Here is a 17,254-nt window from a genome sequence, read left to right on the forward strand (position 1 = left end):
TTCGCCAACTCCACATTACGTACCACGCGAAACTAAAATGGAGCCTGATCGCAGGTTACGTTTATATAGTTTTTGAGAAACGGTGAATGATTCCAAAGAAGAATATCTCATAGTGTTGGCAAACTATAATATCTTTGCAACTCTATTGTTAGGTAATACTTTAAGGGCACTTATGACGTCATTTCGGTCACCATGGCAACACTCTAGGTCCACAAAAAGGCCCTCTAAATTTCAGAAACGGAACGATGGGGCAATAATAATTAAAAATACGTATGGAATCCCAAATGCTTAAAATAGAATTCGACTCCATGGAACAATTGTTTGTTAGTTTTTTAGCAAAACCTGGAATGTGGTGGAAAGGAACTGGTAAGACAAATCACGGTTTGATATCCGAGTCTCCCCGACTTTTTTAAACGAACCACTTTCTGCTCATGTACATGAAGTACCCACTTGAGATACCCTCGTGCAAAATATCAAGATGGCTGTCGCGAACGGCCTTTCAGGGTACAAAGTTGGAGAAATTTCCCAAGTACTACTCTCGAAACAAAGGGAAAAAAAGAAAGAAGGCAAAGAGAGTGCTAAACTCAGTGCACTCTTTAGTTCTGCCAATGTATTTCAACCGCAGTTTGTGTCCCTAGCAACGAAGGTAAGTCTTCGAATCTTCATACTTTATACATATAGAGGTTTTGCACGGCAGCCATGTTGCATGGCTGGAACAATAGATTCTTTTTCCTATGGGAACAAATGTTCTTTCTAATGCAAATCATTTTCATGGTTCCTGTCATGCAACATGGCTGCCGTGCAAAACCTCTATAGACTGCAACCCAAACGTAGAACATAAAAATTAAAGTAGAGCTGAAGCTCATATTGGTGAATGATTGGCTAAATTGCAGAATACCCGGCCCACCAAATGTCCTACTTAAAAAAGCTGCCACCGCGGTCCCGCAGTCGTGTTTAACAATGCTGCTTGTCCGCAGTGGCATGGGACAGAAAATGATATTCATAATTCTGTTCCTAAACCGGGTATTCTGCAATCGCTCCTTAGCTTTCATTTTGCTGTTCCGTCAACTGCACTTTTCACGAGATCGTGTGAAGAAGAAAGAATTTGTTTACTGATTAAGCCTAAGCGCTCGTTTCAGTGATTGGGTCTAAGCACTATTAGCTTTTATTTTGCGGTTCGGTTAACTACACTTTTCATGAGATCGTGTGAAGAAGAAAGCGGTCGTTTACTGATTAAGCCTAAGCACGATCGTCTGAACAAGAAAGCAGTCGTTTACTGATTAAGCCTAAGCGCTCGCTTCAGTGATTAGGCCTAAGCATTCTCGTAAAATTTTAGCTTTCATTTTGCGGTTCGGTTCACTACACTTTTCACGAGATCATGTGAAGAAGAAAGCACTCTTTTACTGATTAAGCCTAAGCGCCCGTTTCAGTGATTAGGCCTAAGCACTCTCGTAAAATTTTAGCTTTCACGGTGCGGTTCGGTTAACTACACTTTTCACGAGATCATCTTGCCCTTGAACAATTTTCATTCAACTACTATGGGACTGTGAACCGCGGTGCTCAGAGAGAGACCCTGGGGACAAGGCATCGACTACGGGACTGCGGACCGCGGTGGCAGTTCATTTTAGTGGTTGCCCTTAAACAGTTTTCATTCAACGACTACGGGACTGCGGACTGTGGTGGCAGTTCATTTTAGTGCTTGCCCTTAACATTTTGCATTCAACGACTACGGGACTGCGGACCGCGGTGGCAGTTCACTTTAACATTTTGCATTCAGCGACTACGGGACTGCCGACCGCGGTGGCAGTTCACTTTAACATTTTGCATTCAACGACTGCGGGACTGCGGACCGCGGTGGCAGTTAATTTCACTGCTTACCCTTTAACACTTTTCTTTTCATTCATCGACTTCGGGACTGCGGACCGCGTTGGCAGCTTTTTTAAGTAGGACATTTGGTGGGCCGGGTATTCTGCAATTGCTCCGAATGATTTCCAGCTATTATTAGCTTCATATCTTTTGGATTTACCAGAAAGGGGAATGGACGATCGTAACTTCTGCAATGCAAATAAGATTTCGTTTTAATTTGTTGCTAAATTCTAGAACACCCCACTACGTAGACCATTTTACACTTGTATACATGTGGCTAAGTTACCTGGCTAAAGACTGAAAGCGAAGGTCCCGGTGAGGATAGATAGATAGTTTTTTTTTACCTTAAAACACTTGCAGCTAGAGGCTGAATTACGATTTTAAGGTTTACAAAATAACATGAAAAGTTACAAAAGTTACTATTAAAACAATTAATTATAAATCACTGATTAAAAATGTACTTAAAACTACATATTTACAATAACATGACTTAAAATAAAACTATTCTTATATCTTTTTGTTTCACATTTACGTGGAAGTAGTTTGTACAGACTGTGAAATTGATTCGTACATATTTCATCAAATAACTTTGATGCAATTAGCTCTCTTCCATCATGCAGTGTTGAAAGACCAGACAGCTCCAGAGCCTTAACATATGATAAATTGGGATATAATATAGTCTGTAGAGCTCGTTTTTGCAATCTTTCTACGTGTAGGTCCTGACTTAAGCAAGTTGTTAGAGCATGGTGAAAAAGAGGATTGCCATACTCCAACATAGAGCAAAGACATGTAGTGTAAAATAGAATAGCTCTGTTGGAGCAACATGCGATTTCTTAAGTGCCTTAGAAAGTACAATCTGAAAATATGCTTAGATATTTGTCCGCAGACGTTATCCGTTCCGAGAACCGAACAGTTTTCCAAGAGCAAAGCTCGAGGAAAACTGTGAACTTTGAGGAACAGATAATGTCCAAGGACAAATATTTGAGCAAGGCCGGAACTTACAAATTAGATGAAATGTTTACAAACAGCTTACCATCAAAAACGTTTACAGCATTATCCATATAAAATTGATTTTTAGGTGTTTCTGGTACAGCTTTATCAACCAGCAAGTTTATTTCTTCTTCTATCACAAAAGCAAACCATTCACCCATCTTGTTTAGATCAATCACGTGTAAGCAAAAATATTTGATGGATTATAAGAGTAGGTATGCCTCATTCTTCAAATGATGCCGCTTTAAGGAAACAATAGTGGCGGGGTATTCTTAAGTTGCTCCGTTCAGTGTTCTGTAATACAGTGTATATCCCTGCCGCTTTTGTTACGCGTACCTGCCAACTCTCCCAGTTTTCTTGGGAGTCTCCAAGTTTTTCATCAAATCTCCCGGTCTCCCTGTTAGAGCACCAAATCTCCTGAGAAATACCTACCACGACCTTTAAAAACAAACAAATTTTAAAATTAATTTTGTTATTTTCAAGATGTCAAAAAGGAAAATAAAACAACAGGTGGATTGATCTATTCTCAACCAGAAAACGTAAAACAGAGCAATCAAATTGATGTACGTTTAAAGAGTTTGAACAAATCAAATTGCACAGTACATGGGAGAAAGTTGGCACAGTTATGGGAACAATAGCATGTTATTCTAACCGAGAGACTTCAGGAACATTCGGAATGCCTTCGTGAGTTTCGGAGAGTATCCAGACAATATTAAAAATGATGTTCTTACAATGCAAAGATTTCTACAAGTCTCCGGATTTTTGTACTCTGAGGGTTGGCAGGTATGGTGATGCCAATTGTATGAAATGTGGTCCAAAGCTGTGTCCAAAGTACGAAAATGAATCTCAGCAGTGACTTGCAGCTGTGAATCCAACTTTTTTTTTTTATGCTTGTGTGTTTGATAAATTTTTTTCTCGTCAGAATGTAAATCCAAGAAAAATTCAACCAGCTTCAGAGAAAGTATGGCCGTGGGTCTCTAATGTTTCCTTTGCTCCATCGTACAGCCATTGTTTGAAGAAGTGATTGCAGAATACCTGACTGTAACAATAGCCACTATTCTCATTTGGCAATGTTTTTGAAAAACTGAGTACAATAATATAACAGGAGTTGCTTATTGTCTTTATTGGAGAAATTTGCTTCTGTAGGGTTTCGTGCCATTTGTTTAGTTAGATCTGTTGTGACTAAACTTAAGTTTTTTCACTGGTGCCTTAGCATCAACAACATCTCACTGTTTTTATTTCTATTTAGAAATCTGAGAGGAAGGTGGAATCAACTGGTAAGACCCAGATTAACCAAAATGGTGATCTGCATGTACACCATGTGAAGGAAGATCAAAAGGAAACAGGAGGTACATTATTTTTTATTCACATCAGGCTCTGTGAGTATCGGTGAATAAAAATCGAGACGAAGTATTATACATAACTGATAGCTAGGTGATTACCGGTATTTGAAAAATATGCATTTTCCTTGAAACAATTAATTTCTTCGTCTGTCACCTTGACAAAACGGCTTGCGCCCATTTTGAAAAAAAAACGCTCAGGTGATTATCAAGAAATAATCACCTCAAGTCCAACCAATCAGCATAGAGAATTTTCAATAATAAGACCTGTTATTGATGCATTGCTTGCAAGCCTTTACAAGACAGCAATTGAAACTACCGGTACATGTATTCAAGACTGTTAAGTGTTACATAACAAAATTAAAAAAAATGCTGGGATAATTCACAATTATATTGTTTAGGATATACAATTCTGAACATTTATAACTTTTTTTTATTATATCCATTTGGCTACTGTTTCTGGCCGATATAATGCATGCTCTGATTGGCTAAGTGCAGCTAAGTGCCAGGGCATTATTCCCCCATAATGCCCATGGACCGATTATGGATTATGCAAATTAGTTTTTTCTTCTTTAGAACAGTTCTGTTAGCCATATAATAACCAAATTAATAACCTCGAACGTTCGGTCGTTATAGCAAAATCTCAAACCTCTGCCTAGCTGTATTGACCTCGCTGTCGCTCAGTCAATACGGCAAAGCCTCAGATTTTGCTGTAACAACCTCAATCTCAGTTATTACCCGGTAAGTAGTTATTAATGATGAAAATCTGCAGGATTGCATTGACCTTTCTTTGACATGTATGGGTTTCAAAAAGACGTGAAGTCGGTGGCTGGTTTGATCAGAATAACCTACTGTTGTCATTATTTCAAATGTCAAAATGAATGTTAATCTTAGGTTGAAAGAATCTGTCTTTAATTAATTAATATTACTTCACGTATTTAGGGAAAAGTAGCCAACTTCTCCGAGTACAGCAGCTGTATAGTACATGTAGCCAACGCTTTTCTCCGGTTGTTGGTACTTATTGAAGCCAGTATTGACATCCCATTTTATTTTGATCATTTTCCTGATGAGGAGAAACACTTGAAAGGATGGAGTTTTTTAATGAATTTTTGACTCTGTAGGCTAGTTACAAGAGATGATTTTTTTTAAAACCCTTCCCTGTTAGCAGAGATTAATCTTTTCTTTTGTATTCATTGAGTTGACGAGTAGGAGAAAAGAGACCTGTGCCATGGGTCGAAACTCACTTTGTCAAGCTTGCGCGGCAGTTACTTAGCGACCAAATCCTTATGTGATACTTAACCCTTTGACGTCCAAACCGGCCCAAACCGGCTGTCTAACGCCAGAGTATTTTACTCTTTCTAACGCCAGACGATTTTACTCGTCCATGGGGAACCCCTTGCGTCAATGGGTTAATGTTATGTGGGCTCACTTAACAGCAGCAAAATTACCGTAAAGGAATGGACGGGACGCAGCGGGCTCAAGTCACAGTCACCAAACATATCATGGGGCGTGCGGTTTGAAAAGTATCATCCGAGGTTGTGGACAGCGGTGGGATCAAAGTGAGTTTCAAACCATAGCAGAGGACTCTTTTCCTGTTACCGTCAGCCTGGCAAATGCAAAAAAGAGAATCCTCTGCTTGAAGGGAATTTATTAAAGACCCTCCCAATGTCATAATTTTTATGAGCACGTATCTTGTATTTGAAAATGTTAACGAATCTGGTACTCATTTTACCGACCTCGGAAGGATGGAAAGCTCAGTGAACTTAAGCGGGAAAGAAGGTCGCCAAATATTCCAGTGTCGGCAGAACCGGGAATGGAACCTGGGACCTGAGGGTTGGAAGGCAGAGATCTTACCACCGCGCCAACCCCTCTGCTATTATACATCACATCATGATTGACTGTGTACATGTACTTAATTTTGAATTTTATGCTTAGAAACGTTTTCTCATGGAAAAAGAAAAAGGAAAGTACCAACCAGGTGAGTTGGTCTATGAGAGATGCATATGTTTAAAATTTGTCAAACCCATTCAATTTTGATTTTTCTTTGTCTAATATTCATTATCATAAAAAAAATTAAACGTGGTGTATAATAGGCCTTTTTCAATATAAAATTCAGCTTGAAAGAGAAGTTTATTAGAGGACAAAGACAAAGGTGGATGATATATAATTTTTTTCACATTCATTCCAATGTGTTTCTATAGTTTTTGTCCTCACTGCCGCACTATCAAGCTGAATATTTGATATTTCAAAAAATGACCTATTGTCAAAGCAGAAAACAAAAACGTAAACTTTCATTGAGGGAGGAGGGGGATAACAGGTAAAATTGAACCAAATAAATTGCTGAGCTATTAAAATGGTCTGAGTCAGGTTGAAGAAAATTTTAATAATAAAATATTGCTCTGAAATAGCAATCACCGGTACTGATATTTAATTTGTTTTTGAAGTTACCCTGCGAGCAGTTGGTTTCTCCTACGCTTTCTGAGAGAGAAACCACTGCGAACAACTGTTTGATTTTTCCATCGAGAATGTGCGAAGTACGTCACACCCCAGGTGATGTATTTGACATCACTGCGTCTTATTTCGCGGGAAATCACTACACAGCAGGCTCGCCCAAACGCAGCAGTTACCTAGCTGAACACACATGCAAGTGCCAAAACAAGTTTACTAACTCGTTTACAGGCTCAAATTTAATTTATTCATCCTTGGCGCTGGACGGCAGATTACTCAGTGAAACTAAAGGTTGCTTGCAGTGGTTTCTCTCTCGGGAAACGTAGGAGAAACCGAATGCTCGCAGGGTATAAGTAAGTACACTGTAGCCAGATATCCTGTCAAATAGCTATCTGCTGGCTACATAGAACAACCTTGAGTACATAATTATAACTGTGTCAGTCTGCAACTCACAATGTACACAGTGTAGCTCATCTTATGAAATGCCGATAAACTCAACCATGTTACAGCTGAGAGCAAGACAAACTAAGGATACATGTTGCAGTTCATTGAAAGTTCAAACTTATTAAATTATAATTATTTTAGTGATGATGAAGATGATGAAACTCTAGTGAAGAAATCATTCAAGAAAAGGAAGAAATCTGTTGAAACTGAAGAAGATCCGGAGAGACTGGCCAGGACGGTGTTTGTTGGAAATCTACCAGTGGCATTTACTAGAAAGGTTTGAGAGATTATTTGTCTTATCGGGTCTACAAGCAAAGTGATTACATTGCAACTGAAGACAAACAATCATTGTTTTATTAATAAATTTTATTTTACCCGCATCAACCAAAATAATAGTAATAAATACTTTTTAATGATTATTGCTGACAAATAAGCGAAAGCCATGGTCCACATGTCATAAGCATAAAATTATTGCAAGTTACGGTACTTGTAATTAAATTTGTATATTTTAATATATTTGTCTGTTTCTGTGCACAGCACTGATGTTAATATTTAACTTTTGTGAAAATATTATTTTTAAAGTTAAGTATGTTCATAAAATCTCTTCCCAGCTTTAATAATAATAAAGTTTGGTTTTATAAATATTAATAATACATACATGTATACTGCAGTTCACACTTTCTTGGGATGTTTGAAAAATAATTTTTTCATGGTGTTTATTCGTATTCATTAAGATTTTGGCAGACAAAATTAAATACAATGTATTGGATATGAGAAACACAGGTAAATTTTGTCTGTATTTGTTTTCAATAAGAAGGGTTGATTCAATACATGTAAGTCCAAACATTGTTGAGAGTGGTGTACTAACTTTTCCTTGCAAGGAATTGTGGCCATTATACAATAATAATAATAATAATAATGATAATACAATATAATAATAATAATATATCTAGTGCTTGTTGACAAAAGCAAGAAAAGCTGTCAAATTATAGACGTGGCAATTCCAGAAGACAGTGGAGCAAAAGAAAAGGAGGCCGAGAAGGTTGAAAAGTATCAAAATCTGGCCAGAGAATTGAGGAGGATGTGGGAAGTGAAAACCAAAGTTGTACCAATTGTATTGGGGGCTTTAGGAACAGTGCCATTGCGACTGAAGGGCAACTTAAAGGGCATAGGAGTAGACACATCAATTACCTTAATCCAGAAGTCTGCATTGCTGGGATCAGCAAGGATACTAAGAAAAGTATTGGAAATGTAAAGGACTGGGAAAAGAAACATTTTGGTGTTCATTAGCAACTTGTTGTTGCCCGACACCACAAATTTACCAGCTGTTAAATACTTAAGCTGAGCAGTATGACTATGAAATAATAATAACAATACAGTACATTTATATAGCGTCTTTTCCCTGTGGTCCAAAAACGCTTTACAGCGAGGTCACTTTCCCTTTTAAATGCAGGTAAAAGCCAACTATCTAAAAAGCTGAATATGTGTTTGGAATGTGCAACTTAAACAGAACTGGTGTTTGTTTTCTTAGAAACTGAAGAAGCTGTTTGCTGTTTATGGTAAAGTGGAAAGTGTACGATTTCGCTCAGCTGTAAGTACTGACAATCCACATAATTAAGTTTAGTGATTAATCATGATATATCCAGCCAATCAGGTAGCTGTCACTTAATCTCTTGTTTTTCTGGTCTTAAAAACTAGAGACACTAAATTAGATGAGCTGGATAAAAATTCTGAAAGGTTGGTAAATACATGCAACATGAGTCGAATATTAGGGAGTATGAAGTGTTTCAAAGCCTCAAAAACAATCTTACCTGACTTAAAGTCCTTGCAATAATATACATGTAGTTCTAGTTTTAGTCTTCACTTATTAAGCATTTTAAATAATATTACAATAATTTATACATGAAACCCACTGATCTCACTTTAAGTGAATTATGACTTGTGTTCACATTGTTTAATTAAAGTTATCTTTATTATTTTCAAATTATAGAATGTTATAATGTAGCAAAATTGTACTACTTTCTTGATAAATGCTTGATGTGTATATTCTCTTTATTTAAGGGTGTCATTATTTATTTATAGTGATTGGCATATTTCAGGGTTTTCAAATAAAATATTTATTTCAAGCACATACGGTATTAATAATTGAGGAAGTAGTAGTTTAAGAATTACCACAGTTAATGAAACTCTGTGTTTGTTGTTCAAAAACTGAAAAGGCTGTTCTTGATAAAAGACAAAATTCTGAACTGCAAAATTATTGCACACTTTTTTGATGACTTAATCATAGCATGGATGATTCTACAGAGACGGGTGAAAGAGTCACTGCATTGGAAGAAATATTCAAAACTGCTTCAAAGAAAAGTGTTGACGTTTTGGATTTAAAAAAGAAAAAACTTGAATATATTCCAAATGGATTGCTTCTGCTTTCTCCTTTGAGATATCTTTATCTTGAAGGAAACATCATTTTGTCTTTACCTGAAGAATTCTTCCATTGTTTGGGAAACTTAGAATGGCTTGATCTTAGGAACAATAAACTCAGCGAAATTCCCGGAAATGTTGGAAAACATAAGAACTTGAAGACACTATTGCTTGGGAGAAATCAGCTCAGGTTTTTACCACCAGAAATAGGATTTGTTAAGACATTAACAGGACTGAACTTATCCGAGAACCCACTGCAGGATCCTCCACTGGCTGTGATTACTAAAGGTGTCTATGCTATTAAAGCATATCTGCTTGGAAAGCTTGGGCATTGTACTGAAGACTTGAATAGTGAAGACATAGAATCAGTTTACTCTGAAAGCACTAAAAGTGAAGATGAATTGACAGAAGGTGCTAATAACATGCTCAAAGATAGGAACAGTGATACAGAAACAAATTTGGGAGACAGTGAGAGAGATTCATGTTTGCCTGCTAGTAATAATCACAAGGAAGTTGATCACCAGTATGTGGCTTCCATGTCAGGGGGTGACAGAGTAGCCATGTCTCACTATGGAGGCTTGCTGGGCGAAATTCCAAATTCCTTTATTTTTAAGCCTTGGAAAACTGGAGTGTTCTTTAAAAGAGAAGCGACTTCAGATAAACTTTCCATTGGAAAGTGAATTAAAATGAGGAAAATATGAGACTGTGTTGAGACGTACATTGTACCATCTACCTTTTAATGAGCTGCATCTATAGAGAGTATTGGTATATTGAAAGGCCGACTAGCAATGTATCTTCAACTGCTGTACTAAAACAATACAACATGTAATTAAAGGTTGCTAGAAGGAAGAGTGTTTTTTGCTGAACAAAAGGCCTGTCACATTTTTAGCATGGCATGATCTTATCTTTCCAAATGATCATGAACATAACTTTTGGTGGCAGATTTGCCCAATATTATCATTTTCAAGAAAATGCACCAAAATATCTAGTAGTTGTTGTCTTTTTTGTCATTTAAAAAATAACAATATACCGGTAATTGTTAAACAAGAAGTTAAGAGAGTTTGTGTCTCCACATACATTCAGTATAAATTCATCAGTTTATCATCAGTGATGATGATAAATTGTTATTGGAGTGAGTGAGACTTACTAGGTTTTACTCTGTCTAATGCCAGACGATTTTACTCGTCAATGGAGGGTGGTTCAGTCATCAATGCGTTAACAACTTCTACCTCTGCTCTGTCCCCTTTAATGCATCAAATAAAATATAAGTTGTTGAGGAGAGGGACAACTTGAGTACCTGGCAAATTACCTTTCAGAGCATTGCAGAGAAACAACAAACTGAGCAGGATCATCCTGGATTACAACCTTGACCACTTTAGGAATGTCATGAGACATTGCGTTAACTTGTTAATTTCAAGTGACAGTGTCCCCGATTAGTGCTCTACAGTGCTAGAAGATTAGACACTTAAATAAAGTTCCTTTCCTTACCTTTCCTTTCCTATAATTATCTTGATAAATGGAACAATAGCGACCAAAAAAACTAGTTAACAATGGTTTTTGCCCCATATGTGGTCTTACATGTAGCATTTTACGCGGGGCCACGTTGGTGGTTGGTTAAGAAATGTTCACTAACCACTGTGTCATCCCAGCTCCACTATATCTACATGTACTTTGAACCCCTAGTTATGCTCCACAACCCTTCAACAATTTTCGTTTAGACTTGACTTTACTCTTTTCTCAACAAGTTTCAAGTAACATTAATTTTGAGGGTTCATTGGTTAATTTTAGATGAAATTTTTTTCAACTCTTGTTTCAGGCTCTTGCTCAACCGAATTTTTCAAGAAAAGTGGCAATGAAAAAGTAAAGTTGTCATTGCTAAGTATTCTGACTTTTAATCTAAAAGTTAAGTTGTCATTATCAATTATTTCAAAAAGCATGCTTTAATTAGTGGTAAAGGCATAGGACATTTAGCACGGAACATCAGTTTCAGAAGAACACCTTGCTGGAACTGGCTGTCTAAAAAAAAACAGGGAACTCCAGATTAATATAATGCCCCAACTGCTCAGACGCTCAGTACCTAACTGATGAAGTTATCTGTTGCTTCAATAGGAAGGAGTTTCACGCAGACAGACACAATATCAATGGATATGTTGTCTTTAAGGAGAAAGAGTGTGCTTTCAAAGCATTAAAGAGGTACATTTAAATAGAATCAATTGATTTGGGAATAAAAATTAATAGTAATGGTTGAACAGTCAGCTGAGGAAGTGGAGCATTGCAGGATTTTGTGAGTTGAACTCTTGCTGGACCAACAAACAGGGTCTTTAAATAACTGTTATGACATCTGCAAATGCCTTGACTTTCTAGTCTCCTCTGATAATCACGATAAACTGCAGACCCAACGCTTGCTCGCAATGCTTTTTCAAAGTACTATAATAATTACAATTAACAATATTATTATTCTATGAGGTAGACAAATGAGGTGCATGCTGTGCTGAGTTGGTTATATTCATTTTATATCCAGCAAGCCTGAATAGAATAATAATTTTTGTTTTGTTAAAACTCCATGATGTTCCCGGGAGTTATATAATTGTCGACTAAAGCATTGATTTCTGCCTCACTCTATTCCGGTCCAAAACGGCTTTTGTCGGCCATTTTTTCTCAGAGCTGCAAAAATGTTTTCTGTTCGCTTTATTGCTGATGCGTTCCTTGACCATATTAGGTACTGCAGGTGTATGAACTGATAGCCTGTGTCTGGCAAGCTAATGAAAAAGCTGGAAATTTGATATCTGTAGTTCAGTTTTTAATAGTGATTATTATTGTCTATGGGACATTCATAAACCCAAACACTGTTTGTTGATTTAAAACTGTGACCATATGTACTAGTACTTAACGTAAATTATTGTGTGGAAGGCCTGCAGTGTTCTTAACTGGGCCAACTCGCAATGTGATGATCGTAAGTCATGATATTGATCATAAATTTGCAGTAAATGTTTTTCACAAAAAAACTGTTATCTAATCCCCTTTGAAAAGTTTAAAGCAAAATGCTCACAGCCCCAAGAGTTGCCCTTTTGAATTCGTGAAGTTGTTGCTCCGTAGCATTTTGCATTGATAATTTTAATTATTGATTTTGTGTTTGGTTTATTTCAGCAATGGAATGGAAGTTGATGGCTTACATATAAGAGTTGATTTAACAAGGAAAATTGATAAGGTATTGACCCAGATCTGTGTAGATTTTAAATTAATTTGATTTGCATTGACGATTGGAAATACAAAAATAATAATTGTACGTAAATTTTCTTAATTTTGTTAGGCTGGGCCTAACCAGATTTAATTACAGGTAACTGCTGAAAACTGGATAAATCTGTCACCCATTGTTACCAGCACCGACTGTTCATTTGATATAAATTCTGGTTTTTATATATTATCATGATGGTTCTTGAAGACTGTTATTTTGATTTCAGCATGATCATGCAAGGTCAATATTTGTTGGAAATTTACCCTTTGGTAAGTCTTTATTTCAAAATATAATTATTAATAATTTTATTATTATTATTATTATTATTATTATTATTATTATTATTATTATTATTATTATTATTATTATTATGAAAAAGGAAGAAGGGTTTAACTTGACTGTTCACTTCTAAATTTGAAAATGAATTTGATGCACAGTGAGAAATTGACACGAGAGAGATTACCTTTCAATATTAGTTCAGCATTATTATAGTTAATTAAATGATAATTGTATTTGTGTTGTTGGAATGATTGTACCTTAAAACAACTGAAGGTTATTGCAAGATTCAGGGAAGAGACATTTTTTCTACTGACTTCAGTTATAAGGTGTTGTACCCGTTAAATCAGCTCTCAGACAATAATTTTATTTTGGAACAATGTATTTTTTTTCTGCTGCAGATACAGAGGAAGAAGAGCTACGACAAATTTTTGTTGACTGTGGCTACATTGAGGCTGTTCGTGTTGTTAGGGACAGTAAAACTAATATAGGGAAGGGCTTTGGGTTTATCCTTTTCAAGGTAAACATGCAGTGGAGAATGATAGTCCTTACACTTAAATCATGAAGTGAGTGGTTGTTTAAGAGCTCAAGGTGGCATAAATCATTGACATACATTCATACTGTAATATGAAGAGTGTCAAAGTGTAGTTCTGTTTTACCAACACAGTATTGAGCTGTCAACAACTTTGATGAAGGTCAAGGCAGTACCAAGAGTCATTAATAATTATTAATTTAATTGATATAATTATAAGTAGTGAAAACTATTTTGATCATTTTGATTTTCAAACAATCTTTGCCAAAAAATTGACAATGTGACAAATACTGTATGTTCAAGTATGAATTGAAGATAAAAAACCAAAACCAGAAATTATTGCCATGGTCTTATTTAAACTTCACATCAACAATTTACACTGGGTAAGGTCAAAAGTGGCACACATGGTGACATCACCATGGTAACTTTCTTGTTTCCAGTCCCTATCTGGAAGGACCCAAACATTTGCACTTTTTTAAGGATTACATGTAAGAGAAGCACAGGTAATCTCTGTGTTGTTTCACACCAGCTTTCACCCATAATACATGTATTTTCCCAGAGCACCACAGCCTAATGAAATAAGCTAGTGGTCATTTTTGATGAGGAAGGAACTCAGGACCTCTTGCACCAAGGCCGCGCACGAACCGACTGTGCCATCCTTGCTCCTCTTGAGATTGACTAAGGCTCAACCCTCATACAGCGTACAATCACGAATAATGAATACTATAATAATAATTATTATGTGCTGGTAGCTTAATTCTTTGCTTTAGCAGACCAATAGTTCTGGTTGCAAGTTTGAACAAGGTCAAGTGCTTCAATATTTTCTTAAACATCCTTGATTTGTGATATGTCTTTACAATAATATTGTAAAGACAAATCACCAAAAAAAAAATTCAAATATCTTAGGAAAAGGGAAGATACTGCAAAACCATTCTTCATCATTGTGAAAATTCGTTCAAGTAAGCATTTTTTTCTCATAGGCACTTTACAGTGCTCTAGCAGCAGAGCTTTACAGTGTAGTGTGAGAGGGTCAAGGATATATTTATCCTGTAGACAACTATTTTAACTTCTTCCTCCAGACCAGATAATTATATGGGTCATTCTGAAATTTGTCCTCTGTCCTTCACAACTTGTTTAGCATAGAGCCCAATGTGCAAGGTTCGATCAGGTTGATGTATTGGCAGCTATACAGCTGATGTGGACCTGCTATACCCAACCACCTATACACTCATGAAGGACAGCCACAACACCGGGAACTTCATCCCCTACTCTTCTTTAATAGTGTCTGGGTTCTTTAACATCCCACAGGGAACTTAATATGAACATCAAAGATGTTTGCGAGACGGGGCCTACGGTTTATAGTCCTTTCATCTTGATTAGAAATAGAATGCAAACTGTGGTGACAAACATGAGGCTAAACAAGCTCATAACTGAAATACATTTTTTAGTGACTTAACAGCAGTTTGCGTTCCATTTCTAATCAAGCTTCATTGCACTGGCCAAAGATGAAAAGTATCTATGATTTGGTTCATTTTAATTGTTTTGTAGGAAAAAGAGGCAGTGATGTTTGCTTTAAAAAAGAACAAAACAGATTTCCATGGGAGACCATTACGAATCTTTCCTTCTTCAGAAAACCCAAAGCAAGGTAATGTATTAAGAATTCCAAAAATAGTATTAGGTGCTATGGAGGAAGTTTAGTCGTTGCATTTCATCTGGGAGATGGGAAGGAAAGATGGGAAAATTTTCAGAAGAGGGTAGAAAAACTGGTAGCCAAATAAGATTCTGATGAAGGTGGTGGGAATGAGGATTGTGATGATGATGACGATGACAATGGCTATCATGATGATGACGACAATGATGAAATTGACGATGGTGTCTGATGATTTTAATGATAAAAGTGATGACAATGATGATATTGGGTGTGAGAACATAAACTGCAGCATTTTTTTCTTTTATGGTATTTTAGCCCAATCAAAAGAAGCCAAGAAAGGACAAGCCAAGGCTTTTTCATTCAGTGGAATTACTGCAAAGCGAGGTCAAAAAAAAGAACACAAAGGAAAAAAGAAACCAGGATTTGAAAATGGAAAGAAAGGAAGCCAAGTCCTTGACAGAAAACCTGTAAAAAAACAAAGATTTAAAAAACAAGCATCCGTAAAAAAACAGAGTTCGAAGAATATGAATAGAAAAAGTAAGACTTCAAAAGGCAATCTCAAGCAGAGTTTTAAATCCAGCACAAAGGGAAACCAAAGGCGGTAATATTGTAGCAATGGCCCACATTCAACAAAACAGGATCAAGGCATTGCAGTAAAGTTTCATGGGTTGTATGTTGTTGTAATTCTGAAGAGATATCTGTATACAAAGTATTGACATTGAACAAGAAAGAGTTCGCTCGACTAGCAATGCAAGCACAAGAACAAGCAATGTGTGGAAACTCAGATCATTTCCCAGTAGTACTTTTAACAACAACAACAACAACAACAGTTACTTTATAGATACAAAAATTTAGAGAATATGACTGACCTGCAGGTAGCGCCAGCTAATCTAGGCAGGCCAGACTTACAGTTTACGTAAGGATGAGTTATAGCATTTACTTAAGGATGAGTTATAACACTAACTAATAAAATTAACATCAAGTTAATGCATCTATTTATTTTACTTACACAAGGAAAAAGGAAAGGAACTTTATTCAAGTGTCGTGTCGTTACAGCGCTGGAGCACTAATTGGGGACACTGAAATCAACAATTAACACAATGTTTGCGTCGCTAGTGAAAACTGGCGTTTAAACCTTGCTGGTATGTGTTGATGTTGATAATACTAAATGTGGGTCATTGAAAACGATGATAGGCAGTGATATTCACTGCAGGAACGCTGAAAAAAAATTGGATCTTTTGTAAAGATATGGTTGCATGTTTTCAAAAAACTAAAAAAATTATTATGAGTTTTCTATGTGAAAAGTCTTGAAAAAGGTTCTGTTTTTGACAAAACAAACAAGCAAGGCTTGAACTACCCAGTATAACTTAGTGCACTGAGTTTAAACATTATTTTGAGAATTTATTTTTGCAAAAGCGTTTTCTTTTGTGAAGTGTGTTCATTTACATTCCAAGATCTATTTAGGGGAACTCGTCGATTGGACAAAATGCTTCTCCCATATGTGGCGAAGCCATTTGACAGTTCAAGAATAGATGATCCAGATTTTTCAAATGGGGTAGTTATGGAGTAAATTTCAGTTGGCAGCAGTATTTAACAAAACCATCTTCTCCACATACATACATGTACATGTACATATTAACTCAGTAAGGCAAGGTAATACTTTTTTCTTGCTGAATGAGATCCTCTTTTATTGCCTTTTTAAATAAATTTGTTGAAACTCTGTCTGATTTGGTTGAAATCTGTCACTCATCTTCTGTGGATTGAGGGAGGATGGTGGAGATCTTTATGCCTTTGAGCTGAGAAGTCCTCACTGGCAGCTGACCCTTGTCAATTAAGCCTGCGGCTATGTCAGGCGTCAGTACCCTTTAAATATGAACAGACTTAACTGATTTGAGTGTAATGTGTTCAGTGCTACACTCTAATCGGTTAAGTCTGTTCAAATATAAGTGCTACGCGGCCAACGTTGGAAAAAAACGTAATTCTTCCTTGTCCCTTTAAATATGGTCTATTTTGTTCCCTTTGGTGCGGAGGTGGGTAGGTAGGTAGGTCAATAG

General features: G+C 36.5%; 2 protein-coding genes across 2 annotated transcripts; both read left to right on the top strand.

Annotated features, from left to right (window-relative positions):
- Positions 1 to 454: 454 nt before the first annotated feature.
- Positions 455 to 16,922, top strand: LOC137979345 (RNA-binding protein 34-like). Its single transcript, XM_068826578.1, has 12 exons — positions 455 to 646; positions 4,106 to 4,205; positions 6,132 to 6,174; positions 7,230 to 7,365; positions 8,620 to 8,679; positions 11,323 to 11,366; positions 11,616 to 11,699; positions 12,654 to 12,714; positions 12,968 to 13,010; positions 13,419 to 13,537; positions 15,098 to 15,194; positions 15,516 to 16,922. The coding sequence occupies exons 1-12, from the start codon at positions 479 to 481 to the stop codon at positions 15,803 to 15,805; spliced, it is 1,245 nt and encodes a 414-aa protein (XP_068682679.1). The 5' UTR covers positions 455 to 478; the 3' UTR covers positions 15,806 to 16,922.
- LOC137979346 (uncharacterized) lies at positions 9,239 to 10,315 on the top strand. The gene has a single exon (XM_068826579.1). The coding sequence runs from the start codon at positions 9,377 to 9,379 to the stop codon at positions 10,184 to 10,186; it is 810 nt and encodes a 269-aa protein (XP_068682680.1). The 5' UTR covers positions 9,239 to 9,376; the 3' UTR covers positions 10,187 to 10,315.
- Positions 16,923 to 17,254: the final 332 nt, after the last annotated feature.

Source organism: Montipora foliosa, chromosome 12 (assembly GCF_036669935.1).
Source record: "Montipora foliosa isolate CH-2021 chromosome 12, ASM3666993v2, whole genome shotgun sequence".
In the NCBI taxonomy this organism is placed as follows: domain Eukaryota; kingdom Metazoa; phylum Cnidaria; class Anthozoa; order Scleractinia; family Acroporidae; genus Montipora; species Montipora foliosa.

Excerpts from the sequence above, each read along its gene's own strand:
- LOC137979345 (XM_068826578.1), top strand. The coding sequence starts at position 479 with ATGGCTGTCGCGAACGGCCTTTCAGGGTACAAAGTTGGAGAAATTTCC. Across the intron at positions 8,680-11,322 it reads GTGTACGATTTCGCTCAGCT|GCTCTTGCTCAACCGAATTT; the intron begins GTAAGTACTGAC and ends CTCTTGTTTCAG. Across the intron at positions 15,195-15,515 it reads TTCAGAAAACCCAAAGCAAG|CCCAATCAAAAGAAGCCAAG; the intron begins GTAATGTATTAA and ends ATGGTATTTTAG.
- LOC137979346 (XM_068826579.1), top strand. The coding sequence starts at position 9,377 with ATGGATGATTCTACAGAGACGGGTGAAAGAGTCACTGCATTGGAAGAA.